The 19,495-nt window shown below is 43.4% G+C and overlaps 1 protein-coding gene across 3 annotated transcripts in view; it reads right to left on the reverse strand.

Annotated features, from left to right (window-relative positions):
* Positions 1-19,495, reverse strand: part of LOC147441044 (callose synthase 3-like) — a 154,923-nt gene that overhangs the window by 83,776 nt on the left and 51,652 nt on the right. For all 3 annotated transcript variants that reach the window (XM_086482790.1, XM_086482788.1, XM_086482789.1), the window contains 10 exons: positions 10,481-10,647; positions 10,260-10,383; positions 10,057-10,157; positions 8,929-9,052; positions 8,703-8,854; positions 8,338-8,447; positions 8,123-8,245; positions 5,729-5,797; positions 5,456-5,642; positions 5,281-5,386 (listed from right to left, as the gene is read on the reverse strand). In XM_086482790.1, coding sequence (XP_086338916.1) covers positions 5,281-5,386; positions 5,456-5,642; positions 5,729-5,797; positions 8,123-8,245; positions 8,338-8,447; positions 8,703-8,854; positions 8,929-9,052; positions 10,057-10,157; positions 10,260-10,383; positions 10,481-10,647 — 1,263 coding nt within the window. The remainder of the gene's footprint in view (positions 1-5,280; positions 5,387-5,455; positions 5,643-5,728; positions 5,798-8,122; positions 8,246-8,337; positions 8,448-8,702; positions 8,855-8,928; positions 9,053-10,056; positions 10,158-10,259; positions 10,384-10,480; positions 10,648-19,495) is intronic.

Raw genomic sequence — 19,495 nt, forward strand, 5'->3', positions numbered from 1 at the left:
AGGATGGCGGCTTGCATTGGAGCGCCTTGAGCCTAGCAGTGACATTAGGCGCAAGATTAGAGACGAGCTACTCAACTACAGGCGAAAGAAGGGCTGCTATGGATGTGTAGATGCACAATTTGATCCCAACAAGATTGGCTCGGTTTTGTGGTGGGAGGACTATGGAGGAGATGGCCCACATTTGCAGCGCTTGGCTGTTCGTGTCCTTAGCCAAGCATGCACCACTAGTTGCTTGGAGCAACTATGAAGTGTGTACAGCCACATTGCCTCTAACAAGAGGAATCGCCTTGGGGTCGAGAGGGGCAATGATTTGGTGTTTGTGAGCGCTAACTTGCACATGCTTGCCAAGAGCGTCACAGACAAGGCAGATCCCTTCACTGAGTGGGAGATGGCACAAGAGAATCCATCTATGGCCGATACTCTTTTGAAGGAGCTGGAGGAGGACTTCGAGCCTCAATGCGAACCTCCCGAGCCCTCATACGTCACTGACGACCTCGACTATGACGATGATATGGAGATTCAGCAGGCGAGCACTTCCTGAGTTTGATGATCATTGATCACTCGACTCTCGAGTCTAGACTCTTGAGTCTACAACTCTACCTACTACATAGCCCTTTGTACTTTTTGTTATCCTTGAGGCCTCAGGCTTGTCCTAAGTTCTTTAGGCTTTTTGACTCTTGAGCCCTTGTGGCATGCACTTCTCATTTTGTATCCATTGATCATCGATGTTTTATTAGCACATTTCCGCCTATATGACTCGTGTTCTTTGGTCCATTTAGTGTAAATTTATGGTCAAAGTGATGCTCTATGTGTGTGGCATGTGTGTAGGTCAAAAAATGCCAAAAAAACTCGCTTTTTTTTGCCGTTCTGAACCCCGTCCCCGTTTCCTGACTTTTGCCGTCCCGTCCCCGTTCTTGCCCCGACCCACTGTCCCATGTAACTATGACTACTAGTGTAAGGGAAGCTTTTGAAAGAGAGCACTTTTAACCTCTGTATGAGGGGATACACATGCGGCTTCTATGGTGTGCTAGTGCAGTTCCGCACTGTTCCTACCCTGTATTCAACCATATGGGTGACCTACTTAGGGTTTTCTCTTCTCAAAAAGGTGAGTTGAAGTGTGGGTGGAAGTCCTTCGTCTTGTGTTTATTTGAGAGTGGAGCTTCTATGGCTGGAGTTTCAGTGTTTTCCTTTGTTTTCTTCCTCAGATAACTGTGTTTCTCATCCTCCAAGCTACGAACTCTCACAGCGAGAGGCCACGCGCCTTCCCACGTGTCACGTGAGCCTCCTGACATACTTTTGGGTGAACCGGACGTGAAATCAATTGGGGTGATAATTCAAAAGCTTAATTGAAATGTTCATAAATCCATTCAAGCTATGGAAGACTACAAATTGTGCTTTGATGCGAACACAATGCAGATGTTTCAAGCCTTTGCTATGTTTATGCAGCAGCAACAAGCTGTTAAAAGGAGGGAACTTTCTTCAACCAAAGCCCTTCAATCAATGGTAAAGAAAATGGATCATTTTAATGGTAAACATGTATCTAAATACTTGAGGAATTCTGTGAAAGAAATGGAGTTAAACAAGGTGCCTGCAATTGACATGGCAACAAGTTTTGAGCTTGTAGTTGTTCCTGAGCTTCGAGCACATGTAAGGGAGATGAGAGGTGCGCATGGTGAAGACTGGGAAGTTTTTAAGAAATCTCTTAAGCAAGAATATTTTCACGGAGGACTTCGAACGAGTAACAAACAGGACTTTCTTGGAATGGGTTGCTCTCAAAAAGGAAGGACTATCTCCTTTGGAGCTGTTAAGGGAGTTCGAGAGATGATATGCACAATTGTCAACAACAGAGCAGATTACCTTGGATGCTTAGAAGGTTGAATTTTTCTACAAGCTATAGGTACACAAATCCAAGAGAAATTAGAGCTACTTTTGGAAGACAAGAATACTGAACAGGGCTTGAAGAGGGAAAGGAAGGATGTCCAGGACACAGTTTCACTTCTTGCAAAGCGGTAACGTGGACGGGATAAAATGGTGATAAACAATGTCACTCCTACTTCTACTAGTCTAGAGAATGTAGTCAAGCCGCCTACTAAGAATCAAAGGACTGATGAGGCTTGCATGCTAGATGAGCTTGTAAAAGATATGCGCAAGCTAAAACTCAAACTTGCAAGATTGGAAGATAAAGGACAACCATCGGGAAAAAAAGTTTAAAACTAAAGAAGGTTTTGTGCACAAGTGTATATGGTGTGATAGCATTGATCATGGTAGTAGGGATTGTGATAGCTTTAATGATGCTTTGAAAAAGAACCTTGTCTTTTTTAAAGATGGTAAAATTCACTTAAAACAATAGGTTTGGGAACAAATTTTGGAAAGGGAGATATTTAAACTTTCTAGGCAAGACCAGTGCTTGACCATGTAGCATTAGGTCTATCAACATTCCCAAAGCATCTTAGATGACAGATTCATAGCTCACCATTGTACATATACAGTACCTAGTGGTTTTTTCTCCCACAGTTTTTTAGTATTCCTCTCACCGAGACGGTGAGCGGTCTTGTGGCGGGCAACCTGTAGCAGGCTCCAGTGTCACTTTCACACGACACACAGTTAGTACAGTTGGTCTGGTCTGGTTCACACTAGACGGACTCTCTGGGCTGGGCAGTGACACGTGACAGGATACGGACGGTGGTCCACTCAGTTTGGGGATAGACTTAGATGGCTGGCATTTATGAGCCATTGGTGGCTCTTTATGGTTGTACACATGAGTAATAGTTGTTTGGTCGTCGGATTATCTTCTAGACATATGGTCCAACGTCGTCGTCTAGAGGAGCGAGTCTACACACACAGCACGTCTTCGCCATCCCTGCACATCTGAGCCTCGACACCCCATTGTGCCTGTAAGTCCTGGGCTGGAGCTGAGTGTGCTACCACACAAGAGCTGAGTGTGCTACCACACAAGAGTCTGTATCAATTCTTTGAGATAGTCGAGTCATATGTTGTGGTCTGCTGCTGTTGTGTCTCTGTGTGCTCGGTTGTTGTCTATTGTTCCTTTGTTTTCAGTCTGTTTTGAGTGAGATTGTCACGCACATTGCACTGAGGAGCACCCATTGTAGAGAGCAATACACACTATCTACGCTACAGGTAGTAAGATTGGGAAAGATATCTTCCACAAAGAGAGTTGGCCTACAATAGTAACAAGCATTCTCTTACTGGATTTAGCCCATTCATGTTGATGTATGGATTTGAGCCTAAATCTCCTATTGCTATTGGCTTAAAGAATGTCAAGGAACCATAGTTACCAAGAACGGGAAATTGGAAATGGGAAACTGCCATGAAATTCCATTCCCTGTTACAGATACTCACGTTTCATGCTGGTATGCACAAATGACATCCTGGTTTCAGACGCATGTATTCACCATGGACAGGCTGCCCCCTTTCCAGTACTCTCTTCAGGCACCCTCGATGTCTCTTACACGGGTGGAGATTACTAGACTCATTCATCAGGACTTGATCCAACTGGATACCAGGAGGAGATGGATAGAGCAGTCACAAGAGTTGGGCATGAAGATGGCTTTCTGTAGAGAGCATCTTCTCCACCTCATAGGAGATGGGTTTGTCATTCGACCCAGCTACATGGACACACATATGTGGCATGGTTTGCGGTGTGCCATTGGTTAGATACGTACATCCTCACATCAACTGGAGATTGAGACTGATGGATTCGGAGAGATACCAGCAGACAGCAGGATATGCCGCTTATGCTAGCTAGAGCCAGAGACAGAGCTACATTACATATGTCATTGCACAGTGTACTATGAGAAACGGGGCTGTTTCCACTGTTTATTCAGAGAGGGTTTCGGTCCTTTCTCTAAGGTCATGAGTTATGAGGATCAGAGATGTCTCTGGGCTATATCTACTTGAGCTACACAGATATAGAGACACTGGGGAGAGCTAGAGAGAGAGAGTCCCAGAGAGAGATTACAGATTTCTTTTCACTAGATATGGGACAGCCAGAGGAGCAGCCATCATTGCAGAGCTCGGCCCACATTCATTCGACCACTACCAGCACTCTCATCGACCGAGCACTGGAGCTACAGAGATCCAGACGGCCACGATTGAGGAGAGGGGCTACACAGCATCCACGGAGACTACAGCAAAGGATTCGAGCCGTACTCTCTCAACATCGAGAGTGCTGATGAGGATGGATTGTAGTAGTAGTATCTTTGTTCTAGTTCTTTTGTACCAAGACATGGTATCAGATTCACTATTTTGTAACATATTGGTTTGATAGGTGATTTTGGCCTTTTGAAGACGTTAATATAACATTTGATTTCATTTCTCTCACTCACAGGCTCAAGGCATTCCGACTGCATATGCCCGAATTTACCACAACGGAAGCAAGAATTAGCAAATTTACCCCATTTCAACTTGAAAGGTCGTTTGCCCACGAGTGGAGCCAAACATTCACACTTACACACACACGCGCGCACGCACAAAACAATGTAGAGTTCCTCCAATGAACATTGACGGGTTATTTGATGAGGGCTTTGACAGTTTTCTTCACCTGTATGGGTAAGACTCTAATTTTTGTATGTTGGTCTAAGGAGATTGTGGCATGCTCCATCAGTTGGTTGTTGTTTTGTTTTGACTTTGAAAGTGTAGTTATGACATGTATCATACTCATTGTACGTATTCTTGTGTGTAAGTTCTCTGATTCAACATGTTCTACAATGACATGAGATACTAAACATTATTACAAGTACTATATTTATAACACACGACTTGCATGTGATTAAAAAAGTGTACCTTTTTTTAACCTTAGAAGTTTTCAAAAAATCGTAGCCCATGCAAATATTAAAGTGACCTCTTGGCAAGAGGTTTTTTGGCTTTGCACACTCTTGTCTCTTGGAAGCTAACTAAGTTTTAGTACTAGCATTTAACTTTTGAATTTCAATACTTTGGTTAGTACAAAGTTGAAAGTTGAGCATGATCATGAATTGTTATGTCAGTCATATAGTTCATGATACATATATCATACCAAACTTATGCCTAGGGTTACCCAAAAAAATTCTATGATCAAAAACCATGTTTTTTTATTATGGGGTCCTTGAAAAAGACATCTAGTAAATGTAACATACGTATTATGTGTCACATCCTGTACGCAAGTAGGCTGGCCAGTTAGATATTCAAGTTAATGAATCACAAATCTTTGTAGGAAGAATCCTTCGTCCTAGAAATAAACACTATAGACTATCAAGAAACTTAAGCAAAGAAGACATGTACCTGCCCAGAGTCACTGTCTTTCGCATCTTTCATAAGAACAGAGTAATACTCTTTTTTCCTCTCCTTTTCTATCTCGTCAATGTAGGAAACTCTCATAGCTGGATACCTGCACGATGTCAAGGACAGCTTGAAATTGGCCTGATTATTAAGACAAGATCTCTCAGAAGTCACTTACTCTTTCATCAATTGTAAGACTTCATTTGCACGAGCATCCCCAGTGCGTCTCTGTAACGCAAACTCTTGACAAGTAACCACATAGGTAAACTTCATGTCTATGACAGCCTCAATTCTGGCAAAGAGCGAGGGCTGTTTTTTTTCATCAGGACCTTGGTGGAGAGCCTCAGTGTAGCCCCTTATTATATCTGATTTTACAGCAGCATCATAACTAGGTCTTCTAAGCTTTTACAACCTTTGAAAAAGTGAATCACACATAGCAATAAATATTTACCTGTAGGCTCAGCCATTTCAAAGAAAGCTTGCATTCCTAGAGCTTTGCGGTAGTACATCATACCACGTGCTGTTCAATATAAGAATGTCAATGCACTCTTGTTATTTTGCAAGGTATTGAAAAGTGAGCACTAGCCTTTTCAATATTTAGCAAAAGCTCCAGTATTATAACTTGTGCTAGTGTGAAAAGCTCAGTTTGCACACCTTGCAAAACTAATTTCTTCAACCCTTTTGAAAGAACAGAAAATAGATCATTCTTACCTTCTTACTCGTCTCACAACCCTTCACACCACTTTTCTTGCTCTTCCATAGAGTCCCTCCCTCAACCTCTTATAGCCTTCTCACCTACTATGGCCCCATACTTCACTCCCATAGCCTTTTAACCCCTCCACACATCTCATAGGGACTTCCTTTTCTTACAAAGCCTCTTCATAGTTCCAAGGTTCTACTTCATTGGCACATATTCACATAAAAACACCTCGTCCCCTCAAAATGAGACAAAACACCAAATGCTTGAAACATTTAGAAACAAACTCAAGAAAGTGGGACAAGACATGTTTCTCAAGTTTCTATTTCAATTGGGTCAAGTTGTAAAACTTCAAAATCAACCATGAAGCATGTGATGAAAAACATATTTCACCACTTGTGAGAACTTTCTCTAATGCATGTATAACTAGTTTTTGTTTCAAATCATCTTTCTCGTTCTCTTTTTCTGCCCAATTCTTCCAATTTCCCTTCTCCCACTCCTCTCAATTGTTTCGACTCTCCACAATTACCATTTTTCAATCTTCTATTCTCTCAATTCCCCTAATGTTTAGTTCTTCCAATCGCAATTTCCCAAAATTCAGTTTCCCTGCCCCTCAATTCTCTCAGTTTCCTGTGACTTCCCTAATCCCCTTCTCTATCAATTTTCTGAACTCCCTCATTACCAATTTCCATTTGTGGATTCTCCCAATTTCCCTGATTCCACATTCTCCCAATTTGCAAAATTTCCCAATTCCTGATTCCCCTTATTTCCAAGTTCCCTAATTCTCAATTTTCCAATTCAAAAAAAATACCAATTCCCATTCCCAACTGATTCTCGATTCTCTCATTTTTCCAATTCTCACACGTTTCAATGTATTACCTTGCAAGTTGCAAGCAATAAAGAAAAACATTTAACAGCCATAATGCATCTCAATGCTAGTTTCTAAGCTTGTTACAATTTATATAACATGTATTCTACTGCTAGAATTTAAGTACTATGTTTTCTATAACCACTTGAGAGCTAAGGGTTTTGTCTCTTGTTTCGTCTTGGAATTTTGAAAGAAACATATCTTGCCACTATGCCTTGCCAGTTCTCTCCATTGCCAATGCATAGTTACATATCATATGACTCCTAGGCTACTTCCTAACACCATTAATTGAAAAATATTGTGTCCCTTCTTAGAGAGAGGAACTCAGCTTTAGAGAGGGAAAGAACTCTCTGTTTAGAGAGAACAGCTACCCAATTTCTAGAGAGTTTTAACAGATTTCAGAGGGTCTGCCAAGAGAGAAACTGTTTTTGGAGAACGACAATAGTCTGGCAAGAAAAAATCAAGACTCACAAGAGAGAGGAAAGATTTTGGGGGAAGGAGTTACTACACAACATAGGAGGAACATTGCCATGACAAGGTAAATATGAGAGACATCTGTGCCTGGCCAAATGGTAACAATGATCAGTAGTGTCTTTGACCTCGCTGCAAAAACCCTGACCCTAAAACCCATCACACACCCACTCAAAAATACAAATGCCCATTCATGTATTCATCCAAAAGGTAATGTAATGACCAACTCAATATTAGCTAAATACGACGACATCCCCACCAACTCATCAATGTCTAATAGTGGGCGTATAACTAGAAGCTACATGCTCACACACACTATCCACCCTACCACATGAGGACACATCAATTCAAGATTTTGAATGCTGACTTTCTGTTGTGGCTCCAAAGATGAAGGGCCCACTCGTCCACAGACTTTCTCTTCAAATATTAGAATCGATGAATGAAACATCTTGAACTGTCCAGCATCAAGCTCCTCCCAATCTATCTCAATAAATCTTTGGACTGTACTTGGGTTCAGAAAAAATGTGCGAGCCTCCATAAAAGGTTAGTGAACTTAAGCAGTTTCCTCTTGACACTGAGCATAAAAGCTTTGAGACGAAGGCCTAAAATTGTCATTGCCACATTTCACAACACTCTATACCCATTCAGACAAACATGATAACAGAACATGATAATAAGCTTCACTGGTTGAGTATTAAAAGTTCGATATTCAAGCATGCCAAAAACTGAAGACCAATAGGGTAGAAGCAGAGGAAAAATTGCTGTTATGAACACAATTTGTGAAGATATCATCTAAGGAGGGTGCTCACCAGTTCTAGAGAGTGTTTGTGCACGATATGAGGCCCATTTACAGACCTCTAAAGCCAGTTTATCTGTGTCCCAAACAGTCTTTTCTTGACAGTTTGTCCTCTGCAGAAAATTTTTCCATTCATCTGCTCAGCAAAAAAAAAAGATTTGTGCTCAACACTATGAGCCGTTATTTTGGAACACATCCTAACCTGCAAAAATTGCAACAGTAGAATACCTGGATATATGTTCTTCAGGTAAAAAAGAATTGAAACGCCATCTTCATTATCCGACAAGAGAGCATTTTTTGTGTACACAATTTCTTCTTCAAGATAAGGAGTTAGAACACTACAGGTCAACATGGCAACACATTAGACAGAAATCACTTCAGGAACAATAAATAATTCAAGTTTCTGGAAGGCCTTCTTTTTCCGGAAAGAAGGCAGCAAAAGCAAGATAGTTCTTTATCTAGAATTCGATGTTCTAGCTATTAGTAGACACATGAACGATGGCATTTTCCTTCTATTTAGAAAAAGAAAATCGACACACATGATTTTTATAATTTGCTTGCTAAGGCTGAATGGTCCAGATATTAGGAAACACCTGAACGAAATCATATTCCCAATCTTTGGGGGGCGAGGCATGTCCATAAACAGGGAATTTGCAAAATAGGTGATGCGCCGTTTTGCCTCAAGATTGGATGGAACATCCACAGTAGACTCCTCTATTGCAAGCAATAAGTGAAGCCTTTTGACCTGTACCAATATTCAGAGGTCGTTACAAGGTGGCAAACATAAAATAAAAGGTCTCTTGCATAGGACCCTATTACCGATTGCTTCAAAGTATCAGAGATAGGAGGGTATTCGATTGAATTCTTCTCAAAAAGCTGCTGTTTCAATATTCTTGCTCTTTCATCATCATGTCCACTGCCTTGACTGGCATCAAAGTGCTCCCTGATATAAAATGGATATCTTTAGCAGCAAGGAAAACATACGGAGCTTTGAATGTTTACAATCAACCCAGTATGCTCAATGACTTGTAACGTGCAGTAAAGAACCCTTGATAGTGTTATGAAGCCTCAAAAAAGAATCACTTTCATGTTTTACAACTTCAGAATTTTGTTTATGTTTCATGGGGGCACGGCATCCAGATGAAAGCTTGTGTATAATCTACAGAACATTGGGCTACCGGCATAGAACGTGCATGTTCACAAGTGCCTTGTTTCCAGCAACAGCAGCATGAAATTAGAATGAACTTTATTTTCAAGTCACGTTAGCCCGAAGGCTGCAGAACATCATCAAACGGCCTTTAATGCCACAGGTGCAACAAAAAATATTTCAAAATAGGAGCCCAGTTACACTAGTTTGGTACTCAAACAATAAAATGTCCTATGAGACGGGAGAAAATTAATACAATTTTGTGGGCATGCAATTAGCCTCGCCCAAGCAAGACCCATTCCAAGAGCATGGACAGCAATGTAAAACAGCACTAAAATCCTTTTTGAGACCAAAAAAATTAAAAAGACATTAAAATGTCCCTCATTTTTAGTCATGCTCACTTGCATAAATGGATTTTTTGCAAGGGTGAAACGCTTTCCCATCACAAAGACCTGTGTGCCAGACCAAGTACATCCCAACAACATGAAAAACAACAGATTTGTTTGGGGGGTTCATTTCAAATTTATGAACAGACATCTTTACAAGCTCAGATACGGTTTCAATTGTACACTCACGGCCTTGAATTCGCAAACCACTTCATAGTAATTTTCTCAGGAAGTATATGCATGGGCCACATCACAACCTTACGCACCCACAAGGCTTTTTTATGGTTTTCTTGTAATACATTTTTATAAAAACCTAGAACAGAGACTAAAGTGTCCAATTGTGGAACCAAACTAGTGTTAAGTCACTCTAATACAGCAGGAATCATCAATATGAAACAGACAACTGTGACTTACGATTCATCTTCTCTGTCCCTTTTGACATCCCTCTCATAAACCTCCAAAAGATCTTGGAGAAGAAAAGTCATTTGCTCTGCCTTTGAAATGTCAGGCTTTTCCTGGAGCCCCCCCCCCCCCCCCAAAGAAAAAAAGGAGAAAAAAATAAACCATAATCAAACAGTGCTGTTTTATGTAAAAACACACATATAATATCCACTCACCAGAATTTTGACAACCTCTCTGATCTTATCTAGGAGCAGCGGCAATGCACTCATTCGGTAACTTTTAAGAATTTCTTTGTGGGAAATGCTCTTCTGCACATCCTCCAAAAGTCTATCTATTACTCTGAAATTGTGTGCAAAAAAATCATAAAATTATTGGGACCAGAAACAATGAGAACCTGGTAACAGAACACATACAACTCCCATCATCTTCCACTTGCCTGCGCTCACGATTACCCTTAACAATGGCCTTCAATATTGTCTTTAAAAGGTCATAGCACTCCTTAATGGCATGAGCCCTATAAGGGTCGTGAAGAATCTTTTTGCTGAGTTCTTCATCATTCACTTGATCTGTCATTTCCTTTACTGTGTCCACAACTGATGCTATCTGTAAAATTTTAAGCCATCAACGTAATAAAACTGTATTCATTTATTTTCTAAAAGTATCACTACTTATTACTGTCAAAGAGCCCCTGAAAATCTTCGAGCTTAATGTAAAAGTCCTCAACCTCCATTTCCAACTGGGAAGTGCAGATGCATCGGTAGCTTGTCACCATTGACATTGTACCAAGCAAAAAGAGCTAGCCTGCTCTGAATAAAGTTTCAGAAAATTCCATCTCGGAAGGTGTCACATCTATGAGCTACTAGAGTGGTCCATGCCTGACATATGGGAGATCCCATACATGATCCACATGATCACATACAGTACACTCCTAGGTGACTTGTCTCATGCTTTTGTTTTGATGAGGAAAAAACGACCTGTATTCGGTGTACACATAGACCTCCAGGAATGCTCCTGTCAGCCCATCACCAAGAGGAAGTACAGGGCTATAAAATCAGTGTGTATCGAATCTATATACATCAAGGGGGCATGTGTGAGGAGTGTAGAATGAACCACTCACAGGGGTACGTAATGCTAGATGTTGCAGCTCTGGTCCATGGTGAAGAATACTCACATACAAGCCATTGTCTCCCTTCACTGCCCAGTGTGTATCAAATATATATACATCAAGGGGGCATGTGTGAGGAGTGTAGAATGAACCACTCAAGAGGGGTACGTAATGCTAGATGTTGCAGCTCTGGTCCATGCTGAAGAACACTCACATACAAGCCATTGTCTCCCTTCGCTACCCTAGAGGAGCCTGCCGAAGTATCTTACCTACGCAGAGTATGCACGAGCTCTAAACAGATGTGGGGCAGCGAGTGGTCCTTTCTATAGTGGACCTTTGCATCAGGGCAAAAGCCAAGTTAACCTCAATCTTCCAAAAATCTATGAGACTCTCTCAGTGTAACAATAAACGTTTCATGTGTTTTGTCGTTTCGAGGCCTTTTATTTCGAAAATGCCAAGAGGAAACACACTATAAAACATATATGTTTCTAACGGTCATAGAAAACCTAATATTTATGTGTCTAGTAAGTGGATACATCCTATATACATGGTCACACAAGTGGTAAAATACATTGCACATAAAACACTATATGGATAATTTTGATTTTTTGAAAATTAGACCAAAAAATTTTTGAACCTGAGAAATGCGTTTCGTCTCCCAGTTTTGAGTTTGTTTCGAAACGTTCGGAGCATTCCATGTTTTGTTTCGTTTCGCAGGGAAGTGTAACGGGAGGGGACCACGTGCCAACGGAAAAGAACAGACGAGACAACTTTAAGCACTTCAAAACAACAGACCAAAAAGAGATGCACGGCACACGGGATACTTATTTGCCAGAGAGACCGGATTGAGCAGTTTAGATATGGTTTGCCAAAGGAAATTTGAGACTATTGTCTAAACCAGAAGTGTGACTCCATTCAGAGACTTATGGGACATGCTAAGCAACGATGTGGAATGCATACCGGCTCATTGACGTATCCTACGGACAAGATAGTATCCACCTCAACAGGGCAAGAGTCTGCCAGTGAAAAGAATGAATCAAGGGAACTGGACAACAGCTTATCACAAGATTCTAGAGAATCACATGGTAGCACATCTGAAGGTTCCGACGAACTAAGGGAACCATATGCAAGTTCATCAGAGGTTTCCAGAGAAAGGGGATCAGATGATAGTGCGTCTCAAGGTTCCGATGATTAAGACTGATGTGCCAATGGACGGGGGAAGCTAGTGAAGCTACCCCACAGGTCCAGGGCACAAGGAAAGAAAGGAAAAGGAGAATCAACTGGTAGATCAGAGAATTCCCCAGACCCAGAATAAGATTTTTGAAGCAGATCAGTATGATCTAGATCTGGATACTCCTTTTTCCTAGCTGCACGAGGCTCTTGAGAAGTCTCAAGCACGACATAAGAAGACAGCCGACAAGAATCGACGCGACTTGCAGCTGAAGGAAGATGATTGGGTGCTCTTACGGTTTGAGAAGGCACACCTAAGGAAACGAAAGGGAAAGGAGCGGCTTTTTCCAAAGCTAAGAATACGGTACTATGGCCCTTTCCAGATTCAAGAGACGATAAATGATGTATCCTTCACACTGAAGTTGCGAAATACTTGGAAGATTCACATAGCTTTTCATGTGAATTTATCGTGAAAGAGGTGACAGTCGACAAGGAGCAACCTGAAATGCAAGAGAGTGAGGAGATTCTAGTTCTAGAGCAGATACTAGCTCACCAAGAAAGGAAAATGAAAGGTAAAGTGAACGGCGGTTCTTACTTAGTCAAGAACTCTCCGGCATTGGATGCGAAGCGGATGGAGGCTTTCGGTTTCGCTTTGACTATTCCGAGAGATCCCGGAGATCAACACGGTTGAATCTGGTGCAGTCCCATCCGCTACTTTGTCACAGGTTACCCAGATGGAATAAAGTCATTGATTTCCTTTGGATTTCAGGGATACTGATGGGCCAACAGTATTATATTGGATGACTTTACGAAAGTAGTACTTCGAACTAGGAATTCCCGACATGAATCTGATTTACATGTGCTCTCTCATGTGAGTCGTGTCTGAGTGCATGTTTGAAAGACGAAATGATTGCAACATTTCCGTCTTGAGATTCCATATAAGGCGAACATGATAACAATAAGAATTAGTCAATTTGACATCAATGAGATCGGGTGTAGATATAGATGCGATTGCTAAACACGTTCGAGAGATCATGGAGCGAGATCTCGATGGACTTTATGTGATTTGATTTGAATGTGATGTGGATGTTCAGTAAATGTCGTCTTTGTGCAAGTCCTCGATTTGTGTCGTCTAGTGCGTCAATGCTTAGAGTCGGTGTCTACTACTGAACTATTTTGTGGCTTGTGCAAGCCTAATCGAGGACGATTACAATTCCTTCAAGAGGAGGGTATGTCACAAAGTGATGACGTGGCATGTCAACCCAGACAATCCTTGACAGATGAAATGAATTTACAAGTTGTCCCAACTTATGGGGGTCCCGTCTTGGGGACACGGTAAGAAAAAAGATAACGTAAAAATGCTGACATGGCAGAGTTGTACGGATGGCCCCCGTTTCACGATGATTGCTAATGTGGCAGCGTACGAAATTCCAAGAATTGCGCTAGCAGTTTGGAGCGCTAGCTTTTGGGCCAGGAAGCTTTTAGAACTTGAAGCTTTTCCTGTGATTGCTTTTGGGGCTCTGCTTTGGACATTCCTTGGTACTATTTATAACAGCCCTTGCGGCCTCACTCTGCAGGGTATCTGGACGCAGAGACTGAGAGCAGGGTCCCTCCAGAGTTGTACTTTGCAATGATAAATGATAAAGAAATACCGAAAGAGGAGCCAAACTTTGGGGCCAATACCTCTGGGCACGAAACTACGCCAGGCCGTATCGACTCTCTCTCGCTCTCTCTCCCCTACTCTATTTGGTTTGTACATAGATGAGATGGAGACCTACATCCGACAGAGAGGAGGAGCAGGCACTGACCTATGAGGCACTCAGGTACATATTATGCTATATGTTGATGACACTATTTTACTCGCAGAGTCACAGGAGGATCACCATCTCCACATACAGGCTCTAGACTTATTTTGTACACAGAGAGGAGCGACAGTGAACCTTGGCAAGAACAAGGTTTTGATATTCCACACATCAGGCATTGTTCGAAGGAGATCAGTTTTTCCTTTTGAGGGCAGCCAGATTGAGGTATTAGAGTCATATGTATACTTGGGCATCACCTTTACAGCCAGGACTGGCCGCTTCTCTATGGCACAGGCAACCTGAGATCGCACCAAACGAGCGTATGCAGCTCTAGCCATGCTTGAGAGGGGATGCCATCAAACACATTCCCAGGAGCCCCGCACGAAGAGCTCGCTATTCGACACTTTGGCGACAGCAGCTCTTCTATACGCTGCCCCAGTGTGGACCCCAAGATTATCAGAGCAGGCTTGGAGCAGACTCAAGAGGCCACAAATATTGCTGCTTGCCAGGATGATCCGGAGCAAGCCATCAGTCCCACATGATATTATGAGAGCAAAGTTCAGTGCCCCACCCATGGTAGTGGAGGCGCCATTTCAGACAGTGGGATACCTCCACAGGTTGCGAGACATGAGGACAGATAAACTACCTCACCTTGCTCTTGAGGCCTCCCCCGAGCTAGCAGACTCTGGGGATGAGAGATCATGGTACGCGAGTGTGACTAGATGGCTTCAGACATACGGCTACTCTATGGACGGATTGCCTTCCTCACAGTATGATCCAGTTGCACCACGCCAAGCCCTCTCACACATTGAGAGGAACAAAGTTGTCAGATATGAGCTCATACGGAGGCATGTAGAGCAAACTTGGCTCACACCTTCGCGGCCATTGGCCACGAAGATGGCATATTACAGAGATCATTTCCTTATACTCACAGAGGACGGATTCATACAGAGGCCCCACTACATGGATATATATCTACCACATGGCATGAGGGTAGCCATCAGACAGCTCAGAGTATCATCCCACCAGCTTGAGATTGAGAGCGACAGAGCAGCACGAGTCCCACGCGAGGCCAAGATATGCAGTTTCTGCAGGCAGGAGGTAGAGTGTGAGAGCCACTTCTTATGCAGATGCCCTCACTATGCGGAGATCAGATCACGGTACCCCACTCTATTTGACAGGCTAGAGGTCTCATTACAGACAATGATGACATCATTAGATCAGAGACTACTTGGGAGACTCTTGGTGGAGATGCACCAACATAGAGAGAGAGCCCTCCAGACGGGGGAAGGTAGAGGATCGGATAGGCAGACACACCTTACAGACTACTTCCAAGCTAGAGTACCCATGCAGCCGCAGCCATCCACACATCAGGGGATGACTTTGATACGAGCTGAGGAGGCCAGAGCTAGGCGGAGACCACGACTACCAGGATATCGCTCCAGGGCCTCTCAGAGACACAGACAAGAGGTCCAAGCCATCAAGGATCGACATACAGCATATATTCAGAGGAGGGCAAAGCAAACACTAGACATGGCGAGCATAGCCAGAGTCCTCACATCAGGCTCACGGATGTACCAGATACTACACTCTACCATCACTATTAGATGGAGCTGATGTACCACACCACCCCCCTCCCTCCTCCCCTCACTCTCACTACAAACATACATGCCTCTTTATGTACACCGGATGTTTTGTTATTACCCGGTTACCCCCACATCTGCACACCAGATGCTTTGTTATTACCCGATCACTTACCACACTGCACTTTGTACACCGGATGCCATTATTACCCGGTTATTCTGCACATACCAGATATCCAAAGGATATTCACACTTTTGTACATGGATATGTCTCATAGGCTAGTTTTCTTTGGCCTTTTGAAGACGTAAATAAAATCTTTCTTTCTTTCTTTCTTTCTCTCCCGCTCGCTGCCCTGCTCCCATGCTCTGCACCCGCACCCGCTGCCCCTACGATCTCGCTCCCTCCTAACCTAGCACGTAGAGAGAGAAAGAGAGAAAAAAGGGACGTAGAGAGAGAAAGAGGGGGGGATCGCATAGAGAGAGAAAGAGAGAAAAAAATGGGCATAGAGAGAGAAAGAGGGGGAGAAAATCACGTAGAGAGAGAAAAAAACGAAAAACAAAAACAAAAACAAAAAGGGTGTAGAGAGAGATAGAGGGGGGGAAATCACATAGACAGAGATGGAAAAATAAATTAAAAAAATAAAAAATAAAAAAAAATATTTCCACGTAGAGAGAGAAAGAGAGAGTATCTGTCTGAGTAGACAGAGAGAGAGAGAGAGAGAGAGAGAGAGAGAGAGAGAGAGAGAGAGAGAGAGAGAGAGGGAAAAACAAAATGAAAAAAAAAAACCTCCTGTACCGGCTCTCCCTCTCCTGTTGCGGCTTCTCAATCATGAGAAAGACGAATAGCAAGGATGACCCGGTGGAGGATGCCATCCAAAAATGCAAAGAAGAACTAAGTGAGTCTATCAACAAGATAAACTGCCATCTCTTAGGTACTATTAACGGACTCGACGCACACGTGGCAGCACAGGAAAGCACCATACATACACTCGAAGATCGCGTGAAGGCCCAAGATGAGGAAATCGCACTACTCAAGAAAGAGCTTGCAAAGGTGCGATCGCAGAATGTCCTCGAAGAGAGAGAACTTCAACCCTTTGTCATTGAAGAGCTTAACACGATTAAGGAACAAGTACGGGCCATCAACGAAGGTGGGGAGCAACAAAAAGAAATAACGACCTCGTGGGTAGATGTCATCACAAAGACCCAACAAAAAGCAAAAAAGGCCGAAAAATGGATCGAGATTGTCAAGAAAGGAAAAGGCAAGGAAATAACCCCCACCCCCACACCAACCATCATCAATTTGACACTAGAAGAAGAGCAAAGGAGATGTGTATGGGCCTTACACGTAAGGATATGTGGCTTCAGAGACCAAGATAATGTAGATAAAGAGGTGAAAAAACTCATGACTTTGGTGGGGGTCAACGAGCAGACGCATACAAGGCCTTGGAGAGTGGGCACTAAGAAAAGTGGGAGCAATGGAGAAACCTCGATGAAAAGGGCACTCATTCTCCGCTTCCCCTCCATGGAAGCGAAGAAAGACTTCTTGAACAAGAGACCCACTCTAAAGAAGACTGGCATCTTTCTTGGAGATGCCCTCACCCTCTCGCAGATTGCTCATAGGCAAGAAGTAATGCCGGAAATAAGAGCAGCAAGGGAAAAGGGGAAGATTGCTAATTACAGGGATGGAAAGGTGGTGATCTTGGAGCGACGCTCCGCATGACGGTGCGAAACCTATGGGATCACACTAAAGATGGCAACCTAGAATTCTAATGGGTCACTCTGTCTTGATGTAGGGGCCTTTGAGGATAGCTTCACAAGGGGAGAGATCATTTTCTACTCTGAGACGCATCAAGCACCTGGACAATCCATGCCACAGGTGAGTGGATATAGATGGGAGACAACCTGCACACGGGAGACCAGATCGGAGCATCGAGGATGGGGCTCCGGGGGAGTGGCAGTTCTATCTAGGGAGGAGTTGCAACCATTGATATATATAGCACGCAAGGATGAACGGGCTAGGTACATGTGGGTGAGGCTCAAGGCAGAGACAGGTAGATACCTCTACATTGCTATTTGTTACTTTCCTCCTAGTACGTCAGTATATGCATCACCTAAAGGACAATCCCCCTTCGCTATTTTGGATAATGACATATGGGAGTTTTCCAAGGATGGTGACATTATCATACTAGGGGATTTCAATGCTAGCACTGCCCACCACCATACAATATTTTATGATACTTCCGAAGAGATTTTGGGGAGCTGGACGTCACAGAGATGGGTCTATCCAGACTATCACAAGATGAGGAATACACTGAATATGGCAGATACTTGATAGATATGGGAACCGCACACAGATTGGCCATTATAAATGGCCTACAAAGATTTTCAACAGCTGGAGGTTTTACTTGCTTTCCACACCGATATGGTGCCAACACAGTGGATTATGTTATGGCCCAGCCAGGTCTCATCCCATTCTTTCACGATTTCATGGTGGGCACTAGGCCAGTTGGAGTAGCAGTTGATCATGCTATTGTGTCTTTCACCCTGACCTTTCAGTTCAACACAGCTCCATTAGGAGAGGTTCCGACGCACACTCGGTATACCTTCATGAGGGAGACGGATTTTGTGTATATGGATGAGATATACAGGCAACTATGCACCCAGGAGCCGGGACGGCCGCTAGATGAACTCACTCAGATACTGACAGAGACGCTCCATGATGTAGCAAAAGAGGCATACCCCCACAGCCAGCCCACACGGAGACGATCTGGGAACGTGCCCCAGAACAGTTGGTATGATGAGGAGTGCAGAGAGACGAGGATCAAATTACACAGGGAATTGCTCACGAATATTACCACATAGACAGTCACGGAATATCTTTCGCCGCCTAGTGCGACGAAAGAAAAGGACCTATCTATCTCAGCTAGAGCGGGATCTAAATCGGCTATTTATAAGTCAAGACTCAGGCGAAGCATGGAGGCTATTCCACGAGCATTCACCACCGCCAGCGGTCACCTCCTTTGAGACATGGGGGGAATATGCCACATCTCTCTACATAGCATCAGGGCAACCACCCCTGCCGAACCCACTAGAGACATGCCCGAATACATGTTCTTTCTTTACTGCCGAGAGGCTAAGGAAAGCCATTGACAGGATGGAAGACAAGGAGAGCACATGATCATGATGGTCTGGTAGCAGAGCACTTATCCATGCCAGAGATATGCTTGCAAAGCTCCTGGCTATGATGTTTAATCGAGCCATGTATGGAGGCTTCCCTGAGACTTGGAGTATGTCTACGATTGTGCCTATTTTCAAGTCAGGAGATCCCATGATTCCCGCAAATTATCGCACCATCGTGGTTGGTCACACATTAGCTAGGTTGTATGCATTCGTTCTTGAGCAGGAGCTGAGTAGATGGGCGGAGCGAGAGGGCATAAGAGCACCAAGGCAAGCAGGTTTCACGACAGGTTTTTCCACTCTCGACGAGATTCTAACACTCAGAGCTATTATTCAGGAGGGTAGACACCATGGCAAGAGCGTCTTTTGTAGCCTTGTGGACTTCCGCAAAGCATTTGACACAGTGCCGAGAGCCAGATTTATACACATACTACAGGACATGGGTGTGCCTACAGAGCTGATATGGGGTATTCTAGCTCTATACAGGACAGTGATAGGGTGAGTACGCACCAGTGAGGGAATGTCTGATATGGTCCACTCCACTATTGGAGTAAAGCAGGGATGCCCCCTATCCCCGACTCTTTTTGGGATGTATGTGGATGCCCCCTATCCTC

The sequence above is a fragment of the Adiantum capillus-veneris genome, chromosome 15, assembly GCF_014529385.1.
Source record: "Adiantum capillus-veneris isolate H3 chromosome 15, ASM1452938v2, whole genome shotgun sequence".
NCBI lineage: Eukaryota > Viridiplantae > Streptophyta > Polypodiopsida > Polypodiales > Pteridaceae > Adiantum > Adiantum capillus-veneris.